This window comes from Lutjanus erythropterus, chromosome 10 (assembly GCF_056507025.1).
Source record: "Lutjanus erythropterus isolate fLutEry1 chromosome 10, fLutEry1.hap2, whole genome shotgun sequence".
Classification (NCBI taxonomy): Eukaryota; Metazoa; Chordata; class Actinopteri; order Lutjaniformes; family Lutjanidae; genus Lutjanus; species Lutjanus erythropterus.
The window spans coordinates 28,521,333-28,542,796 of record NC_139326.1 but is presented as its reverse complement, the minus strand read 5'-3'; the positions used below and the strand labels follow the sequence as shown (position 1 = coordinate 28,542,796).

Here is a 21,464-nt window from a genome sequence, read left to right as displayed (position 1 = left end):
TTTTCATAAGTTCCAGTCTTTGTTGTATGAAGTTCTATCTTTGTGTTCTCTCGACAATGTTCAGCAAGGAAACGAATAGAAGGAGTTTTGTACAAAAAGACTGTGACTTTGGAAAACACACACTTGATCTGACTGTAACTCAGGCTGCTGAAGTCAGTCATTTTATGACAGCTTGAATAAAATGCAAACCTGTGTTTTCACTAAGAGTTTGTGAACAGAACAGAAGTGAAAGTGAGGACTGAGGGATGCACAATGTTGCCTAATGTTCCTATCCACATCATGTGTTAAGATGCAGCTACTAGTACCTGTGTGGTTATGGTCAAATGTCAGATCTGACCTTTTGAATAATACAGGAGGAAACAGGAGACACCGGGCTGCCAACACACACAGAGCAACACACTTCTGGGGTTATATGAATGCTTGTTCCTAAAAGGCAAGCTAAATCCTCAGGGTTGGAGCTTTTCATGATCTTATCATCCACATCCTACTCCTGATATCCCATCCATTTCCTGCAGCCATTCAGTCCTACTCTCCATGAGAAATGAAAAAAATGAAAAACTTTGACATCATCTGTCAGATCAGACATTATTAGAGCCAATATTTATCAGCTAATATTTGCGAATACCAATATAGACTGATATGCTGTGATAGGCCGATATCAATCAATAATTTATCAGTACCGATATTTATTGTGCATCCTTAGTTATATGAATTTCTTTTTTAAATACAAAAATGTGAAATTATTGGTTATCTTATCAATATCATCCATAAGAAGCAGGTAATTGTCAGTTATCGGTATTGGCTTGGAAAAAATCCATATTGTCCATCCCTGATATTATTTATCTGCTGAACTGAAAATTCAGCTTAGGCAGAAAAAAATTGTTCAGAAAACTTTAGTGAAAATGAAAAAAGCTTCTAAAACACATTGTCTAAAACCATCCAGTCACTGAAAGTAAAAACAGACTGATCTCGCCTCTGTAGTGCCTGTTGGTCTTTATTAAGATCAGGGCTGCCCAAAGTGGGGAAAAAAGTGGCTTGGACAAAAGTTGTCTCACCATAATATTTGATTTGTCCCACCAGATGTTTCCAGCTTTAATTTAAATAAAACAATATGCCATTCATGCTGTTTTATTTTTGTTTGTCTTGGGATCTCAGTATCATTTTGCATCTTAACTATACAATACATTAGGTGTGTGCTTTTGGCTCATGACCCAACAGTAAGTTTCAGTTTTGGATCTTAAAGAGAAAAGTTTTTTTTTTTAACTCCTGATTTAGATATTTCAAACAGTCCATGTTACCTCACAAACAGCAGCGAGCACAAGTTAAACCTGCCTCTTTGAAGTCCTGGAGCAGCTCTAATCCTCCATCTTGTAATCCAGAACAGAGTAAATATGATTATTGTAAGATAAAACTGTGCGTCTCTTTGAATTAAACCAAACAACTGTGTCCAGAGATCTCTAATTAACTTTGTTGGGGTTGTGATTTACTCTCTGGGGTAAAAACTAAACTGAACCACTAAAACTTTCCCACAGATCCTAATTTGATTTGTTTCTGTGAAGAGGGTTTACCCAAATTTTGAGAAACTGACCAAACAGACTTATTTTTGCTGTTTATTGCTGAAGCCCTGAAAAGTTGTGTATTTCTGTTGAACTCTTAAGAGTTTCAGATAATATTTATTTTGGACTTTCCTGAAAATGACTTTCTCTCTGGTTAAACATGTTTTTTCATTGTCCCGTCAATATACTGATGTATACTGACTTGTGCTGCACTGTCACCTTGATTGTTTGCTGTGATTATTTGTGTGCTGTTGATCTGTTGGTTCATTTTCATGAAAAGTGGTTTTATGACAGGGTGTATTTATGCATCCATCTGGGGGAATGACCTTTTAAATTCTCAAACAGTAAATTGTCAGATGAACTCTGGCTAACACCATAAAAACGATGAAAAATACAGATGTTGCTCTTTGATAAAAAAGTATCTAACTTTCTACCACTTCACACTGAGTTGACCTTCCAAAGCAAAACTGGACACCGTCCACACAGTTGAATCAGTGCTTGTAGTGCTGCAGTGTCTCACTTCTCCCTTCATCACTGTCAGTGAATAAGAGATGCCCATCCATCGTGGTGCAGCGGACATGGAGATATCCGGTAATGTGTAACCTGTCATGGCTCAGTTTTCCTCCACATTGTACCAGCAGGGAGGGACACTGGGACAGAGCCAAGACACAACTGCAGCAGGAGGGTGAGACAGTGGGCAACAGGGGACTGATATTACCTGGATTACCATGGACAAATGAGAGCAAGGCAGATTATGACAGAGTCTTCAGGATACAGAGAGGATGGAGGCTTTATTTGCCTCCTTATCGATGTCTCCTCAGTTTTCATTAAATAAAGTGATTGACAATTCCTGGCCCATAATGAAAGAATAAAGCATAGGGGCTTACTCCATCCTCTAGTTCTCAAATAACTGCAGAATTAATACTTAATGATTACTTGCCATGAATTGATCATGAGCATCAGTGGAAGTGGATTTGATTGGCACGGTGTCATTATGAGCTTGTTGACTTGTTGTCTTAAATGATTTAGACACAACAGCACTCGTTCCTCAATGACAACGAGACTTTGAATAACTTTCAGTGTATAGAATTTCAGGTTTATAAAGTTTAACTAATGAGACAACACTGCAACCTTATGGTTTGACTGACAGGTCAGGTAAATGACAGGTGAATCGACAGACACTGGATATGACCATGCTGTTATCTGATGATACGAGTCAGACTTTCATGCTACATGATGAAGGTCAGGAGACCATGATGAATAGATTCACAGTGACAGCTCAAATCTGATTGTTTGTTCGGCACAGATTTGAATTTGTCAATTCTGTCCAAAAAAAAGGAACAATCTGACACTCTTTATATATCATTCAGTGTAAAATACCTACGTTATGCAGCTGAAACTGAACAGTTGTAAGTTGAATGTGAAAGTGCAGCCAGAGATGAGGGAGAGATCCATTTAAGCCTGGCTCACTGGGTTAAATGGTTTCCATGTCTAATGAATTGTTTAAAACTTTGGCCCAGTCACAGGTCCAGGGACAGCTGTGTTCAGAGTGTCAGTGTGAGAGGCCAAGAGAAAGACACGTCAGTGTGGTTTGTTATAATTATTATCATCATGCGCATGCTTCTGTGTGTGTGTTAGTGTGTGATCAGCAAACCTGCAGCTTATTCAGCGCTTGTCTCAAATACTAGTGGACCAATCAGCCTAATTTTTTTTAGATGTAAGCCTGCTGTAGATATATTTTTAAAGTTTTTAAAAACCCTTTAGAATCAAGGTCTTGCAACCCCCATGACGCTTTGGCGACCCTCTACTACCCCCTGACTGGGAACTGCTCATAAATTGCTTTTTTCTCTTATATCCCATGTTTTCTCCATCTAACTGACTGTCTTACACTAACATTTTCCCATTTTATATGCTGCAAAGAAAAGAATTGTCAGGTTATTTAATTTCAAAATGATTATACATTTTACTGCAGTTTTATTCAAGCAATTTACTGAGTAGTTTCAAAACATTTAACATTTGTCCTTACACTGTTTTTTTTCCTTGAAACACATTTTGTATTCAGGAGAAAATGTGTCAGCACTTTCATTGCTCTCAGTTCACAGTGTACATCTGGAAATGAATTTCTCTATAAAGTGCTTGTTTTTTTTAGTTGCTAACATGTTGTTTTCCCTCAGTGTCTCTGCAAGCTCGGCACCCTATACATCCTGGGCTCACTTTGCCGAGAGAAACCGGGCAGGTACCCAGGAGCCCCGTGGTTGCCATGGTGATAGGTCCTGGGGACAGGAGCTCTGGTGGCTGGAAGCTCTTGGTCTCTGACAGGTACAGCAGGTTTGCGTACATTCTTACCAGGATACAGCCTCTGACTGCAGCCATGGTTTTCTTCCTCATCTGCTGAGGGAGAAAATTTATCATTTCAGATATGAGGAGAAAATGAGACAACTTATCAATCATGTTCTGTGCTGCATTCTGCTTTAGCATCACTGTAAAATCTTAAAAAAAAAACTGTGTGAAGGATTTATTGTCATCCAACGGTGAGCTTGCAGATTACCAACACCTCACATTACCATTCCCTTCCAAGAGACAAAAATGAGACAAAAATGTCCACTTGGACTGAAAATGAACTAATTAGATTTTGGTGGTCACAGGTGAAAAGTCAAGGTCATGTGACCTCATGTCCATCCCATCTTTGTGATATCTCATGAACACTTTGACAGACTTTCTTAAAAATTGGCACAAAAGTCCACAAATTTCGAGCCCTATGGTCACTGTGACACTCAGCCCCATCTCATAAATGCAATATCAAAAGAATTTCTTCAAATTTGGTACAAGTATTTTGGCCATAAATCGGGAAGTCACATGCTAATTTTGGCAAAATTTCAAATATCTAATAGGACAAAATGATAATGTAATGACATTTTATATCTAAAAGGTCAAAGGTCAACTTCACTGCAACATAATAATGTTTATCTCTTTATCAATCCTCTGTCCTGCTCCATAAAAGTAGTGAAGACAGCATGTTTCTCACTGGAAATATTTTCTGGAATCAGATATGTCACTATAGTTCCTTCAAAGTCGTTACACACATGAGTCTGGACAGGCATGGATGTGAACTGCAACTTGACTGGTTGGCAGAGATAGTTAAATCTAATATTGTGTGTTTTTTGTTTGTATTTTTCATGTTATCCCATGACAAGAATCTTCTGTTTCATTTTATATATAATCTGAAATTCTCACCCTCTTGATCTTGCAGTGATGCATTGTTGTTCTTTTGTTGCTCTGCAGTCTGTGATGCAGCTTTTCTTGCCTCCTCCAGATCCATCTGTGCCTTCAGCGCTGCTTGTTTGTTCTTCTTCTTATTCTCCTCATTTTGCTTAAAAGGGACAAACAAAGAAATTATAAGACTGGCTGTAGAAAACTTATTCCAGCCACAATGCCCAACTTCAGAACACTGGAAATCATTTTAAACAGAACAAATGTAAACTGATACTGTGCTGCTCTCTGCTGGAGCGATGATACTAATACAACTACTGGTACCTCAAGCTGTGTATGTAAGCATGTACATACTGTTGAAACAGGAAGTTCCTGTTAACTTCTTACCTTTTATTTGCCCAAAATTCAATTTTCCCTCCATGTTTTGAATGTTAGCGTGAACTTTTACACCCTCATCAACCGTCTATGACTGACAATCATCTGATATTCCAAATGCAAATGATACTAGTACTTGATGAGAGGAAAAACAAGATCAAGTCCAGGTTACCGTTTGTAGTTTTTTCTTCAGTTCCACATTTGCTTCTTTGTAGCTTTTGGATGTGGATTGCAAGTAATAAATGGCCAGTCTGTAAGATAAAATAATAGATAATATTATTACCATCAAAGAGCCTTAAACTTTACCATCAGAAAGAAATGATGAAAACACGGTCCTACAAAATATCTTAAAGGGATAGTTCAGATTTTTTGAAGTGGGGTTGTCAAAGTTCCTTGTCGGTAATCAGTGTATTAACTACAGTAGATGGCAGTCGACCCGCCCTCAGTTTGGAGAAAGGGCAAGAGTGCCAGTGTAGGAAGGTAAAAGTATTTGTATTTAGACACAAAATCTATATCAGTTAAAGAGCAAAGAGCATCATCAAAGTCATTAAAGGAACTGGCTTTGACTTTGGCTATGACTTAGACTATGACTTTCTCCAAAGCCACCAAACACCTTTGGCAAAAATAGGGGGGAAAAAAATACCTTGCAGAACACAGCAGTTGTTAGTCTACCGCTGTCTCCATGTGTTAGTTTGTTTGTGTTATTGTGTAACTTCAGCGTCGTAAGTCATGCAATATCACTAACAAATTAATTGATCAAGGCAGCAGTAGACCAACTCCCTTGTTCTGCAAGATAAAAAGTCTGTTTTTGCCAATGAAGGTGGATTTGAAGAGAGCATTATTTGGTTTATATATAATGGAAAAAGGCTGTATGATGTCAAGGTAAAGCCATGAAAATATTCTGAATACAGTGTACATTTAAACTGATGTTTTTTTTGGGTTTTTTTTTTTTTATGTGGGCCTTTTTTTAGGTGGTCAAATTATGTTTTGCTGCCGACCCTATCCACAGCAGAACATTGCTTAGTTCCCCATAATGGTACTTCTGCAGCTGCTTCAAACTCGAGGTGTGCCAGCTGCCATCTACTGTAGGTCACACACTGTATACACACTATGGATATGTACTTCATACAACCCCACTTCAAAAAAATCCAAACTACCCCTTTAGGCTGTGCCAAAAATGTATATTGATGCGGTCTGCTGCTAAGTGTTTGCTGACTCACACCATCAGCAATATGAAGGGCAGCACCAGTCCTGGGTTGGAGGCGTAGCTGAACACTTTACTGAACCAGGCAGGGAAGTCTGACTCAAGAGTCTCATGGATCACATCAAACATACGTTTCTTCCCACTGAGAAGAGAATGATTGTGACAGAAAGTCAAAATAATCAAATTGTACCAGCCAGATCCCCCGAACCAGGATCATTACCTGAAGGGTCCACAGTCAAAGGACGGGGGGATGGTGACGATGGTGTAGATGGCAGGCAGAGTGGACAGGAAGAGGATGACCAGCAACATGGCCATGTAGAAGTTGTTGGAGCCAGAGGCCTTGAAGACACGTTCCTGCGGCACATTACAGCACATCACGGCCCAGCACTGCAGGTACATGGACACGTGGAGGCGGAGGACGTTCAGTGCAGGCAGGCAGGGGGCGTAAAAAGCTCCCATCCTGGAGGAAAATATCAGGCAAAAAACACTGAGTGGAGGACACATTGACAGCGTTAATCATCAAAACAGTTTTCCATTATACCAGTGCTGCTGGCTGTAAATAAAACACAAAAATGTAAACTGACACTGTGCTTAAAGGGTAACTATTTGCACCATGGTGCGTGCATTTTATGATGTTAACCAGTTTTGTGGGTATTCCATAATGTTGGAGCAGTTTTACACAAGATGTTTTCTGTCTAGACTGTCAAAAGCTTTTTAAGGATCTTACTCTTTTACAAAAGGTCTCTGTATGCAGAGTAGAGTCCTCATTAGTCACTTTTACATTAAACATGAGAAAATAAGGCCCAGGTTGGAAGATGAGAAGTTAATCATTAATATGTCTTTTTGAAACTGCTGATCTAAATAAAACCAGTCGTTCTCTCACCATATCATTCCTTGATTGAAGATCAGGCCCAGAACATTTCCACTAACATCAAACTCAGAGTAGGATGGCTTTTATAAACGACACAAAGAAGACAAAAATAACTCTGCTGCTGTGACTCATATTTTCATAACCAACATTTAAATTCACCTCTAGAGAAAGGTTCACAGTTTTTATGTGCAATAGCGAATAAATTATACACTCTATTGAATTTCAGTTTACAGTCATTGTAATCAGTCAGAACAGATGACTCACAAATCCAGCCTCCAGGTCCCAACACCAGCAGTAGTTGAGAAAACGAACAAGCACAGCTCTTAGAAAATCACCGATTAGCAGCGTGATGTAGGTTGTCATGGTATCAGATATGATCAGCCGAACAAACTCCTGCAAAGGATGGAGCAATTATGTAATAATGATCACCTCACAGAGGTTATAATTTTATGTTTACATCTTTATCACTGTCAATGTGTCTCAATATTTGACATGCACATGTAGGTTCGTTTGTCTTGATTATGGTGGACAGGTTTCCTAGGAGGAAAATTTAATAATGTATCCTACCCAACATAAAATTGGCATTTCATTTGATTTTTAATTCAAACCTTAAATCACCTGAACTCTCTCAGTTTTCATCAGATTTCTAAAATTACTTGAATGTAATTAGAACACATTTGTATTTCCATTAGAAATAATTACTGCATACAATTTTGATACTGATGCATTAAACAAGTGTAATCAATGGTGACTCAAAGTTGGCAAAATGAATCCATAAATTCTGACATAATCTAAAACATAAAAAACAGTAAAATATGTCTATTAAAATGGATATCCATTAATTTAGTTAAAATCAACAGCCAATCACACCTCCCCAAAGTTCCTAATGCTTCACCTGCATGTTTGAAGAATTTTGATTTGATTAATTCTGTAAACAATAATCCTACTAACCACGATAAAACAGAGTGGCACCATACAAATAAAATAAAATGCTTACATTCTTTAGTCCTCAAGTAGAAAATGTACCCCCATTCTACCTCTGTCCCCAGCCTTCCAACAAGAAAAAATGTTTTATTTTTATTGTTTATTATTTATTCACCCATTTGCTCTATATATTTTTTGTTTGTTTGTTTTCCTTTGTGTTCATAGCATAAAGGGAACTACAATTACATCTCATTATACAGTGATGTGTATTAGAATAATCAAATTAACCTTACCTCTCTGTTAGATTACTGTAATTCTTTGTATGTGGGTCTTGAACAGTAATTTGTTTGTCATCTACAGTTAGTATAAAATGCTGACCCGTAGATGATCTGCAGTGTAGTGTGCAGCACAGGAATACAGAAGTACTACAGTTGAGAAAATGTAGTGCCAATGTAAAGCACAGTCTAATAGTAAGGAGATATTCTAAGTATAGCATATACTTATAAGGATATTACATGTAATATTTTTAGGTATTCGTTTTTACGTAGCTAATCTTTTTCTGGTGACCTCATTTGCAGCAGTAGAACAGTAAGCTTCCATGCCAGGACTCTTTTGCACCAACGCAAATCTATCAAAAGTAATACGCCGTGCCTCATACAAGCCCACTTCATATAATTCAAACTATAGTATTTGATTGTGACACACAGACACACACACACTGACCTGCCCCACCATGGTCTCCCAGCAGGGTCCTCTGGGCACGTCAGCAGGGTGGATGGTGATGGGAGGACCGGTGCTGTTTTCTGATGCTGTACCGTTGTAAAGACTGGCTTCCCACGTGGTTATATTAAACTTAACTATCTTTTCCTCTTCCCTCTGCAACACATACACACCTCAGGTTCAGCATATTGTAAAATTTATCTCAGTATCTCAGAGTATCTCACATATTTTGTCATTTGGGGGGTTTTGTTGGTCGTTTCCTGTTTTATTATTTAGTTGTTTCCTTCCTCCTTGTTTCTGTGACTCTACTTCCTGTCTTTGGATTTTTCCCACCATTTTTGATTACCATTTGTTTCACCTATGTCTGATTAGTTCCTTGATATTTGGTGCTCTTGTTTCTCTTTTTCTGTGTTGGTTTGTCGTCACCCTTTTGTGTCCTTTGTACTTCTGCTCCATTTTTAGACTCTGGATGTTTTTTTTGGACTTCATCTTTGTTTTATCTGCCTGACTAAAGTGTAAGCCAGTTGTTGTCTTTTTTCATTACTAAATTTCTTTGAACTGTTCTCTGCCTTGTCTACATTTTGGGCCCCTCATCTCAGTTCTCACCTTGAGGTTGATCTCATCCATGAGTGCGATGATGAAGGTGTAGAGATTTCCCAAGAAGAGGGCAAAAATGCGACCTAGCTGCCACTGCAGGGCAACACGAGGGTGGTAGTTCTCCAGGGCGCTGATGACATCAAACAACATGGGGCAAAACATCCCTAGTAAGGACATGACCATGTTCACCTGAAAAACACAAAGGCCCAGACTAATGAAAGATCGTATGACATGCAAGAAAACAAAAACACTGCACAGACTTTTTAAAGTACATTTATTTATCAGTTATATTCAGCATACTGTAGGTCTCGTTGCATGTAGTGTGCATAATAACTTAATAACAATAACTTCGCTGCTAATAACATAATAAAAATAACTTTGCTGCTAATCTTTAATCCCTCTGATCTGATCGACAACACCTGTCTACACTTCTTCTTCTCTTTCTCTCTTGCTTTCTTAAGAAGGTTAAAAACACGGGAAAATATTTAAACAGGAGGACGGTGGAGAAAACGGTTAAATACAAGAGAATCTTGGGGCAAACAGGAGAGTTGACAGGTATGTTCTCTGTCTCTCACTTCTCATTGCTACCTCATTTCTTTCCCACCAGGTGTGATTCTCCAGTCCATCGAGTGCGAACTTCTGAGAGCGACGCACCACAAAATAGATGAGGTATCCACTCCCTGCTAAGCAGCAAAGGACCAAGAAGTTGGCCAGCACACGCAGAAAACGAGTCAGATGGATGTTGTCATCCTTCCGGCTCTCTTGCTCCTCTAAGATCGCCTCCTGCAGATGTAGAAGGAGGGATATACAGTGATGGACAGTAGTGAAGTACATTTACTTGAGTACTGTACCTAAGGACATTTTTTGAGTATCTGTACTTTACTTGAGTATTTGTTTTTTTTGGAAACTTCTGACTTTCACTCCACTACATTTCAAAGACAAATATTGTACTTTTGACTCCACTACATTTCTGTTGTTGCTGTTGGTGTTTTTTTCTTTTCTAAAATGCAGCTGGTCACATGCTGTGTTCCTCACAGAAAGAAACCAATCACAGTAGCTCCTCTCAAATGGGACTGATGTAAAAGCAGAAATACGTCCAGGCGCACTAACAAGCACAAGCAAGCTCTCCCTCTTTCATTCAAACAAAAAGCGGTAATGGTGACAGCAGGAGAAAGACTAAATTAAATCTCAAGATGTTATTAGAATTATTAATTATTCCAGGTAGCTTTTAAAGTTGGATTGTTTTATTGGGGTGAAAAATACAGCATAATTCATGTATATACTGCCCCTGAAGACAGAAAGAAATCTCAGTAATTTAACAGACTTGGAGAACTCCTTACAGTTGGCTTCAATCTAATGTTATGATGTGATTTTAATACAGTTACATCAGAAAATGACAATAGCTGTCCGTTTTGTTTTTGATTGTATTTCTATGCTGAAGTTTTTATAGGTGTTTCTATAGGCTTTGTGTAGCAGAGTGGTTCTACAAGCATCAGTGCATCATTAGATGGTTTCAGAGAGTTACAAGCTTCTGTAAATGCATCATGAAAACAATACAGCATGTATTGATATTAGAAAATGTACTTTGTAATTTGTACTTTTGAATACTTAAGTATTTTTAAAAACACGTACTTCTGAATACTTAAGTATTTTTAAAAGCAAGAACTATAGTACTTTAACTCAAGTAAAATTTTGATTGACCATCTTTCACTTGTAGTTGAGTAATATTTGACCAGGAGTATCTATACTTTGACTCAAGTACTGGGGTTGAGTACTTTGTCCACCATTGGGGATATACAACATATAAATACAAGTAATATAAACATAGGTGCCTGAGCAATGGACCAAACATGTGTGCGTGTAATATGGATTATTTTGATGATGAATTGACAAGAAGATTATTGACATATGACGCCCTTTATCTTGTGTTTATAGAGTTATGTGTTTTTGCAGACATCTAAAAAATTGTTAACATGTCATATTTCTTTAAGGAAGTTCGGCGTAATATTGTCCTCATAGAGCACTGGGAGCTTTAGTACTAATATGTATATTTTTAATGTTTTGTCACCGCTACAAAAAAAAAAAAAAAAAAAAAAAAAGAAAGAAAATCCTGCCACAACTCCCCATGGTTGTCATTAGAAATTGCTATATTGGATCATCAAAGTCAGGAGCACTGACCTTGAAACTGGTGGTGATAGAGGCAAACTTATTGTCTGCAGTTTCAGGGTTTCCTATCAGATAGTCCCAGCTGGTGAACATCTTCCAACTGAAATTAAAGCTGTTGTCATCTCCGACCCCTGATTCATTGGCATTACGAGCCATCCTTCAATCAGAAATACAGATTCAATATAAAAGTCTTAGTTAGTAGGTAATAAAGCCTTAAATTTGACCCAAAAAGACACCATTTACACCATGTTTTTAGCCTAAATGTCAACTGTGGCCTCTCAGACTGGATCTGCGTACCCACACCTGAAGCGGGTAAACTGGCTCTCGCGCAAGCAGCGCGACACGAGATATATTAGATCTCGCAATGCCTTCACTTCTGTGTTTACATGCTACCTGGAAGCAACTCAGACAACAGAGAGAGATCTGCTCAGAAGTAGTAACTTGTTGTGCGCACAGTTGACTTTGCAAACTTTCAACAAAGAAGAAAATGTCCGAGGACTTCAACATAGGAGAGGTGCATCATTTCTTTGCTGCAGCCGCGCTGCTTGGGTGAGAGCTGAGTACCCACCTCAGATACGTGCATGCAGATCTGGTCTGAAAGGCTACAGTTGACATTTAGGCTAAAAACATGGTGTAAATGGCTGCAGAGCTGTTTTCTGCTGAAGCTCCGGGAGTGTTTTGTGAACTGGAGATCTTCACCCATCCTCACATCAGCACAGGGGTGAGTAGATATTGAGTGAAATTTCATTTTTGGGTGAACTTTGACATTAAGCAGTCTTTAAGCAGTTTCTTACAAGTACTTATGTCTTATAATCTAACAATGTTATTATTAAACCCATAATAATGTTAATAAGAATCTCATAAGAATTAATTGTATGTCATGATAAACTTACGTTCTTATGACCACCATATAGCTATAGGCCACTGTTCCCACACCAACCAGGAAGTACGACAGAGGCATACGGAACTTGAGCCAGCCAATGGCACGCTGGTTGTTATAGAAACCATAGAAGAGGACTGAATACTGAGCGTAACCCTGTGGATACAAGTTTTAGTTGAGGAGGCCTGCAATGAAGACTGCATCATAATTTGCAACATGTTGCATAACATGCAACAAAACAACAAACTGAGCTTCTGTGTGATGTTGCACGTGAATAATTTAACTAACTCCGAAGTCCCACAAGACAGCAAAGTCCATGGCACTGGCCTCCTCAGCTCTGGGGACAGTCTTTCTTGGGATGCTGCCGTAAGGACGCCCCATTAATGCCTGTTAGGAAAAAGCAGAAAACAAAAGGTCAGATAAACATTAAATATATATGAGTGAAACTACAAATACAATAAAACATTTGAAATTATGACTGGTTTCTGGTGAAAAAAAGCCATGTACAGTACCTCTGGCACCATAACCAGGCCAAAGGTCAGACCAAACAGGATCATGTTGATGCCATACATCCACCTCAGGAAGATAAAGTAAGAGGCGACTGAGGAGCCAAAATGACCTGAGGGAATAAATATGAGGTAGACTGTTACACCAGTAGCAACTTTCTGAAAGCAGGGAAGCTGGGGAGCTAAATGTGAAGTCTGCAAGACATATTTGATTCAGCTTGCATTGTCTCTTTAGCATGTTCAGATGGCCCATCCATTCCAGGGGACATGGACATAGAATGTCTAGACCTATGAAGAATTTCATCTGATTCAACCCAAATGCACAAAACTGTTTGACTGGATGTCTGTATGCACATTGCATATTGCATATAGTGGGCTGCAGTTGAGCCACTTTGATGACCCCCATGGCCACCAGAGGGTGCCAGAGAGAGAGCTTGAAATGGGTTTTCTTTTGTAATATGTTGTTGTCAATGGTAATCATACAAAAACACATTATTATGGTACTCGGGTGGCTTGCTAATTCTACTGGTTTGATAAATTACAGCTGCCTCTGTCCGAGCTGGTGTCACGTTCATGCACACAGTGAAGGCCCATCTATAATATTAAAGTGCAAATTAAAATCAGACCAGTCTTGTGAGTTTGCCACCATTTGAAGATTAATAACCATAAAGGGGTAACAACACACCAAGCTGACGTTAGAATGCACACAACAACAACATATAAAATTGATAATGGATGTCTTAGATTGACAGTACTTGGTCAAATGATCAAGCATTAACAACAGTCAATAGTATTAGCAGCACTGAGGTGGTGGGGGGCCCCGAATCAAATTTGGCTTAGAGTCCCATAAAGGTTTAGACTGGCCCTGGTCTTTAAAGACTATACTTATTGTTATTTGTGAGGTTCAGATTCTTCATCCATTAGAATGGACAGGAAAAAAAACATAAAAAAAGCGTTTAATCATTTTTTCTTTGATTGTAATTGATTGATGAGGGTTTTGAGTAGATAGTTTCTGAACAGATTAAACTATTTGAAGTCGTGAATATTTAACATGAACTTTGAGACTATGAGGGAAAAAAATATCTGAATAAACAAACCAAACTTACTTTCAATCTCCTTGATTTTCATCTCCCATGGAATGCAGGCAGTTTTGAAGTTTTCAAAATCCCTTTGAAACTTCATCCATTTCTGCAGTGGAAATTGATTAAATAAAAGTACATCATATATTCAATACAAGTGTGTTGTATATAAATAAATACTAATATTAAATCAATCTGTGATTCCTCACCTTTGTCATCATGACCTTGTATGCATAAAGCTTCCTGCCTTTTCCTTTCCCCAACGCTCCTTCATATTTCTCCACAAACTCTTGAGACTCCCTACAAGCAAGAAGACGGGTTAATTCAAGGTGAAGCTCACAAGCTTTTTATTCTTATCTTATCGACCGATTGTCTCAGGATCCTAATTCAAAGCACACTTCAGTGAGTGAATTTACCGTAAAGTCACAAGTTTCTTCTTCATTGGCCAGGGTTTCCCCCTCAGTCCCTGGATCAGTTTTTTCCTCTCATCCACAGCCTCCTTCAGCCTCTCCAGCTCCTCTGGTGACAGAGACTCTGGCCTCACCTCTTTCTCCTCATTTTCCTCTCCTTCGTTGTCCTCTTCCTCACTCGCTTCCTGCTCTGAACTGAAGTTATAGCAGAGTATTGTGGTTATTGCACCTTTCTTGTGACCATGACATGATAGTTCAGTAGGGAATAAGACTCCTACAGAATGATCAGATTATGATTACAGATAATTAGGTGAATATGTGAGATATTTTCACCTCGTTTCAAATATTTTCTCGTGCTTTTTCTTCTTCCCTTCCTGTGTTTTCTCCTTTACTGCATGTTTATCTCCATCCTCTTCTTTCTCTTCTTTTTTGGCACTTCCATGTTTCTTTTTTCCCTTGGCATTTCTTTTTTCAGCTTCTCCTTCCTCCCCCTCCTCTTCCTGCTCATTTTTTCTTGTTCTTTCATTTTTGATGTTCTTCTTTGTTTTTGTTGTCTTACCACATTTTATTTTAGCCTCATGCCCGTCCTCATCCCTTCCCTCTGCTTCTTCATCAGTCTTTGCTCTCCTTCTCCTGCCCTGTTCTCGTTTCTCAGGCCTGGCCTGTAACTCGTCTTCTCTGTCTCTAGATGCTCCTTTTTTCCTCCCATTTCCTCTCTTCTTTTTCTCTCTCTCACCATTCCTTCTTCTCCCTCTGTGTCTTTCCCTCTCATGCTCCTCTTGACAAGTGAAGACTTCATCCTCGTCACCTGCAGTAGAAACATAAATGCTGTGTTTATTCACTGCTGATGTGCTGATTATATACCAATGTATCGCATCATATGGTATCTTATCGTATGGTATCATATCGTATCTCAACCCATAATATCCCAATTATCTTACAATAAAATGAAGGTGTGATAATCTTGGGATAATTATAGAGGGGCAAAGGGGGTGTAAATATTGGTAACACTTCATTTCCAAGTCCCACATTTTTTTTTCTGGTAAATAGGTGGTAATTACCAACTAATGTATTTGAATTTTCTTAGGAATTAACCACAAATTACCTCCAAATTAACCCACAAATGTCATGGTTACGTATGTGATAATTACCAGCTGCTATTTTCATGTAACTGGTGGTAATTACAAAGTGACATATCTCATCATATCATCTGCAGATTCCCCCCAAATTCCATAGTATGTATGTCATAATTATTAAGTGGCATTGTAATGCCATGAAATTTGAGGGTAATTTGAGGGTTAATTCATAGAAATTTTGAATACATTGCTTTACCATCAACTACAATTAAATGGCACTTGCTAGTTAGGACATATTAATAAGCATGAAATTTGCTGGTAATATGTTGGTAAATTCAGAGATGTTCAAATATGTTACTTGGTAATTACCACCAGCTACATGAAAATGGTTCTACATGGACCTGGAAATTGAAGCATTACCTAAACATTATACAGCAGCAGCAGTGGAGCTTCTGAATGAAGTGAAGGAATGATTGGTAGTGAAGGAAAATAAACACAAAAGGTCACCAGTAAGGAGCTAAGCTAAGAGTCCTCTGCCTCTTTAATATCTACTTTGGTTAGGAAAAATCACCTCACCATTAGAACTAACCTGAACACTAGAACCTTTAGTGATTCATGTCAAAACATAAGAACCCACTCACCTGCAAATTCAAGTCCAATGTCAACTGTGGGAGAGACATATTTTCATGGTAAGAATAAAACAATTCAAGGTATGTGATGCCAATTTCACTTACCCAGTTTAGCTTTCAGCTCTATTTAAGGCATAATATGTATAATGTTTCATAAAAAAAACATAATATATAGAGTCATATAAACATTATCCATTTCAATCATCACTTATAACCCACTAGAGGAGTGTGATGGTGTCTGTATCTGTAGAGACCCTGCCCTTTGTCTGTATTTCCTGATTTTCTCATTATTTTGCTGATGTTTTACCAACCCAAAACATCAGTATTTGACATCTGAGGTATGAGACTCAACAATCAACAAATATCCTGTTGACTCTACCTTTAACTTATGCCAAGTTGAGATCATGTCTAACTTACATCTGTGCATTGTGTGGACATCAGTTTGGTCTCAGCTTGACTTTGATGTGATGTTGTAAAAGCGATGCCTCATGTGCTATAACCTAACAATGCGGTATCTTTTACTGACATGCATGCAGACACAACAAGATCAGAATCAGTGCTGTTTTAAATCCACAGACTGTGCAGGGTGGTAGTAACAGTTGTGCATACTTATCTGATGGATAGGTATCACAGTTTGCATTGTTTTCATTTTCATGTCAAAGATAAAGTCCATGTGACTCATCTGAGACACATACCAAGACACATACCAGCCTCTGTTATGTAAAAATCTAAAAATGACATAATATAAGCATTTTGTTTTCACTTATTTAGTTATCAAAAATGATTATGTATTTCTTATGGATAAAGATAAGACTTTATTGTTCCATTGGTAAAGTTCACAAGCAATCCCGTAGTTTATATAAAGTAATTAACTGTTTTAATTGTTTATAAGTTGAAAGTAGTTTTAAAAAGTAAGTTGCCCAAATTAGATTATCTTCAGGTCCTCTAACTCTGTCTGAAGCATGTTTGGGGAGTAGGGGAGCGAATATGAAATCCTGAACTCTGGAGAAAAAAGAAGTTATTACGTCAATTTCATTAAGTTCTACATCAGTTAAGTTTAAATTACACACAATAGTAACGTGACGTAATGACCAACAGTATTATGTCAATACCACTCATCAAAACAGTGTTTGCAATTTAAAAAGTTTATCAACATCAATAAATTAGAATTTCTATCTTGCATTTAATTGAATGGGAAGTGGGAATAGGTCATCTGAATTACTTTTTAGAGTGTAATTCAATTCTAATTATTATAATTCAATAACATAACATATATTATTTGGAAACCATTTTGCATAATGAGTACTTTTACTTTTTGCACTTCTAGTATATTTTGATGCTGATGCTTTTGTGCTATGTAAGATTTTGATAGCATGACTTGCAACTATTTCTACACTGTGAAGAAAACATTTCTGTAATTAATTTAATATGTTATAATTTTATATGTTTTTTTCTGTGATCTTTATGTACAGTATTAATTTATTATTCTTCTACAACATAACCAAGTTCTTCCTCCTCTGATGACCTCAGCTTTATAAATCCAGTCCATTTTTCTTTTTCTTGCCTTCAATATGACACTGAGCCCTTTCACTGGTGGAGCTTTGCCTACCTTATTGTCCACCTGCACTATTGTTCTGCAGTAAAGGGGGGATAAAGAGGAAAACAAAGAGGACCACTGACAAATTGGACTGATATTTATGTAGTCGGGCCTTTGATGTGTGTCCTTAGTGTAACCGGAGTGGCCAGCACACGGGTCATTACGGCTGTGTGCAGCAGAGGGGCACAAAAGAGACAAACAATGGCCTAATGAAGGGAGACGGGGTGGCTGAGCCCACAAGGACGGGGAGACAGCAGAGAGCCAAAGGCCAGCTCCCAAACATGCAACTGAGGGAGTCAGATTCAAGAAATAAATTAGAGGATAAACAGGCCTGAAGTGGTCAGTCAGTTGCCTTTTATTGATGATTAAAACCAGAAATACTGTGTAAATAGCTGAATAGCTGTACTGTCTTTACTTGCTCAAATTGGTTTAAATTATGGCTGCAACCAACCATTACTTTCATTTTTGATTATTCTGTCGATTGTTTTCTCAACTGATCCTTTCGTTGTTTGGTCTATAAAATGTTAGAAAATGGTCAAGAAAATCTTGACCACTGTTTTTGAAAGCCTGAAGTGAATTTTCAAATGTTTTGTTTCATCCACAATCCAAAGATATTACTGTTACCACTACTACTACTACTACTACTACTACTACTAGTACTACTACTACTACTACTATTACTACTACTGTTACTGTCAGAGAGGAGTAAAGAAACCAGAAAATACTCACATTTGAGAAGCAGAAGTCAGAGAATTTGGACATTTTTTATTTTAGAAAATTACTTGTTGGCACCTAATTGAATAGATGATTAATAATTGATTAATTGTTGCAACTTCAGTTCAAATAAGTTATCACAACTATATGATAAAACACTAAAGAAACTGCTGGATCAACTTTGAAAAATTACTTCAAGAGTACAAAGTCCATAGTACTAAATCTGATCAACATTTTGCATTAATGCAACCTAAATTTCAGGTCAACTCTAAAGTTTCCAGTTGTCCAACTCAATTATTTCCTATGCACAAAAGTAAAATACAACTCCTCAACAACCTAATAGCATGACCTAACTGGAGCCTTAAAATGTATTGATGCATTGAAATCGTATTTAATATATGATCTATGGTTGAAGCGAGTTGTTTCCTCCCACTCCCTCCTCCCAGCACGAGTGCAAGACATGTGCAACTCATTGTAAATTGACAATAAGAAGAGAAGACGAGTCTCACTCTGCAAGTTTATAACTGGAATATCAGATAACGTGGAGAACGCTCATAAAAGTAATCTCTGTTATATTTCTTTTTTTTTTATTTGATAGTAGGAAAATTATTTTACTTGATTGATCAAATGATCAACAACCAACTAATTGCTGATGGTTTAATTGTTATCATACCTAACCTTTATGAGTCAGAAAAACAGAAAAATCTGGAAAAGACATGCATGTAATGACATCAGACACACAGTGCTTCGAGAAACCTAACTGGCACTTTTACTGAAATAAAAACAGTAGGTTAAGGGAAAGGGACATGATTTCATGTTGTTATAATCCACAAAAATAACTAAAGCAGACAGCTGAATGGGGCTTATTCAAAACACAGCATTATTTCAACTACTACTGGAACTCTGGACAATGATATGATATTTGCCGATATCACAAAGTTTGTTTTGATATAATTTCTATTCCATTCAATTCAGGGGGCTGTGATCAATATCAGATGATATCATATGTTCATTTACACATTTAACTTACAAAAAGCAGCTAAATTATGATTCAGTAATTTTACAACTGAACTCTTCTAGACCATATATAGATCTTTTCACTTTGCATCAATAATATTGGATCATTAAACACTGAACCGATATATCAATCCAGACAAATAGAGACCAGAGGATGCTATTTTATTTAAATAATTAGTCAAATTTTCTCCTAAAGAATGTATTGACATAGGAAAATTACAGGAGATAAAAATGTAAATCTATCAGATGTTCACTAAAGGCATAAAGAATGAAAGGAAAGAAAGAATGTCAAATAATTCCAAACACAAACAGCATTTTGATGTAAATATTAAAATAGTGATGGTCTTACTGTCATTCTCAGAGCTGATCAGACTGTCTCGAGGCATCTTCCTCTCTCATGCAGGGTTTCAGTGGTCTCTCTCCTTCTGCATCTTTACAGGGAAGGATGCAGCTGTTTGTGTGTGTTTCTGTGTGTGTGCTGAGGGGCTGGTACATGATGAGTAACTCGCATGAGAAGTTTACTTTTTCCTCGCCACCCATCGACCCGAAACAGGGACAATGACAGCATGGAAACCCTAGTAGCCACGCAATTTCACTAGCGATCAATTATTCAAAACAGTTATGACTGCCTTTATGCAGCTGTGTGTGTGTTTTGTGAATGTTTATGAGTGTGTGTGAGGGGTATGAGAGCAGCAGCATGGCCTAAGTGAGGGTCAGCACTCTTTGAGAGATTGTTTTCACTAGATCATAACAGATGACTGAGATGAGATGAGATGAATGTTTGGGTTCAAAAATCACATTTACCTCATGGTGCTGAATGTGGTTTTTTTTATCAGACAGCTTCCTGATTGTGTTTATTCACAGGCACATCAATTAGTTCTCACTACTTTCATCTGTTCCCACATACTGACCCTTAATCATCTGTGAAAGAGTCTCTATGCCTAAAAGTAGCAAAACATTAAAGGGATGGTTTGGTTTGCATTATCTGAAGTGGGGTTGTATGAGGCTCTCATCAATAGTCAGTGTATTACTGACAGTAGATGGCAGTCAACACACCCCAGTTTTGAGAAACAGCAGGGAAGTAAGCAATGTCTTATGTTTAAGTGTATGCTATATTTAGAATATTTTCACTTTTTTACCTTGCTATCAGGGAGCCTTTTCTGACAGGAAACCATATATTATTCTCAACAAACCAATCAAACTCCTGTGGTTTGTTCGTATTATTTCGTGACTTTGGTGAATCCGTACTAAACACCAAAGTCACATGATGATGCAAACAAACTAACCAAACCAGGCAGCACTAGACCAGCAGCTTTTTGTAAAAGGAGGCTGGTTGCTTTGCAGAGAGCTGTATTTGGTTATATAACAGCTGTATCTTGTTGGAAATGGCTGTCTGACAGCAGGGTGAAGTGATGAAAAAAAATATAGAGTATACTCACATCTTTGACCACAACACTATAACTGCAGTGACCTCCTATGAAATTTCTATTCCTTGCTAAGGAACTGTTTTTGTTTACTCATTTGACATTTGATATAGAGGCTTATAATGGTTAAATTGAGCAATATGTTTATGGCGTCTGGCAGGCAGTAAGACAAGCCGTCATTTAGCTCAAAGCCCAGCATGTTTATTTTCAGAGCAGTGGGGCGATCAGGCTTAACTTTACATCAACATCAACAGACAACTGACAGGCTAAGCAACTGATCAACTTACAGTGTAGGACTTGACGTGGTTTGTCAATTCACAGTGTTGCGCTGGTCTTGCGCTCTTGCAGTGTTCCTGCAGCCTGCTTGCATTTTTTCATATCTGGAGAGGAGGGAGCAAGGAGAACCATAGATTATATATTAAATAGGATTTCAACCTATTAAATATACCATCTATGGCTCCACTTCGCTATTTGGACTGCAGTACTCAATTTTGGATACAGAACTGCAA

General features: G+C 37.8%; 1 protein-coding gene across 1 annotated transcript; it reads right to left on the bottom strand.

Moving 5' to 3' along the window:
• Positions 1-3,418: 3,418 nt before the first annotated feature.
• Positions 3,419-19,917, bottom strand: tmc1 (transmembrane channel-like 1). Its single transcript, XM_084729173.1, has 19 exons — positions 19,881-19,917; positions 14,832-15,306; positions 14,505-14,693; positions 14,298-14,388; positions 14,116-14,197; positions 13,016-13,122; positions 12,792-12,890; positions 12,517-12,659; positions 11,636-11,780; positions 10,046-10,240; positions 9,467-9,646; positions 8,864-9,016; positions 7,481-7,609; positions 7,229-7,296; positions 6,566-6,805; positions 6,362-6,487; positions 5,314-5,392; positions 4,791-4,926; positions 3,419-3,947 (listed from the first exon to the last, which is right to left on the bottom strand). The coding sequence occupies exons 1-19, from the start codon at positions 19,915-19,917 to the stop codon at positions 3,727-3,729; spliced, it is 2,895 nt and encodes a 964-aa protein (XP_084585299.1). The 3' UTR covers positions 3,419-3,726.
• Between the last annotated feature and the right edge of the window lie 1,547 nt (positions 19,918-21,464).

What these genes read in the sequence shown, in the direction of transcription:
- tmc1 (XM_084729173.1), bottom strand. Translation starts at nt 19,917, where the DNA reads ATGCCTCGAGACAGTCTGATCAGCTCTGAGAATGACA. An exon ending in CTGTCTTGTGGGACTTCGGA is followed by an intron (nt 12,660 to 12,791) that starts GTTAGTTAAATT and finishes TTGTATCCACAG; the next exon opens with GGTTACGCTCAGTATTCAGT. An exon ending in CCTGGTGGGAAAGAAATGAG is followed by an intron (nt 9,647 to 10,045) that starts GTAGCAATGAGA and finishes TGTGTTTTTCAG; the next exon opens with GTGAACATGGTCATGTCCTT.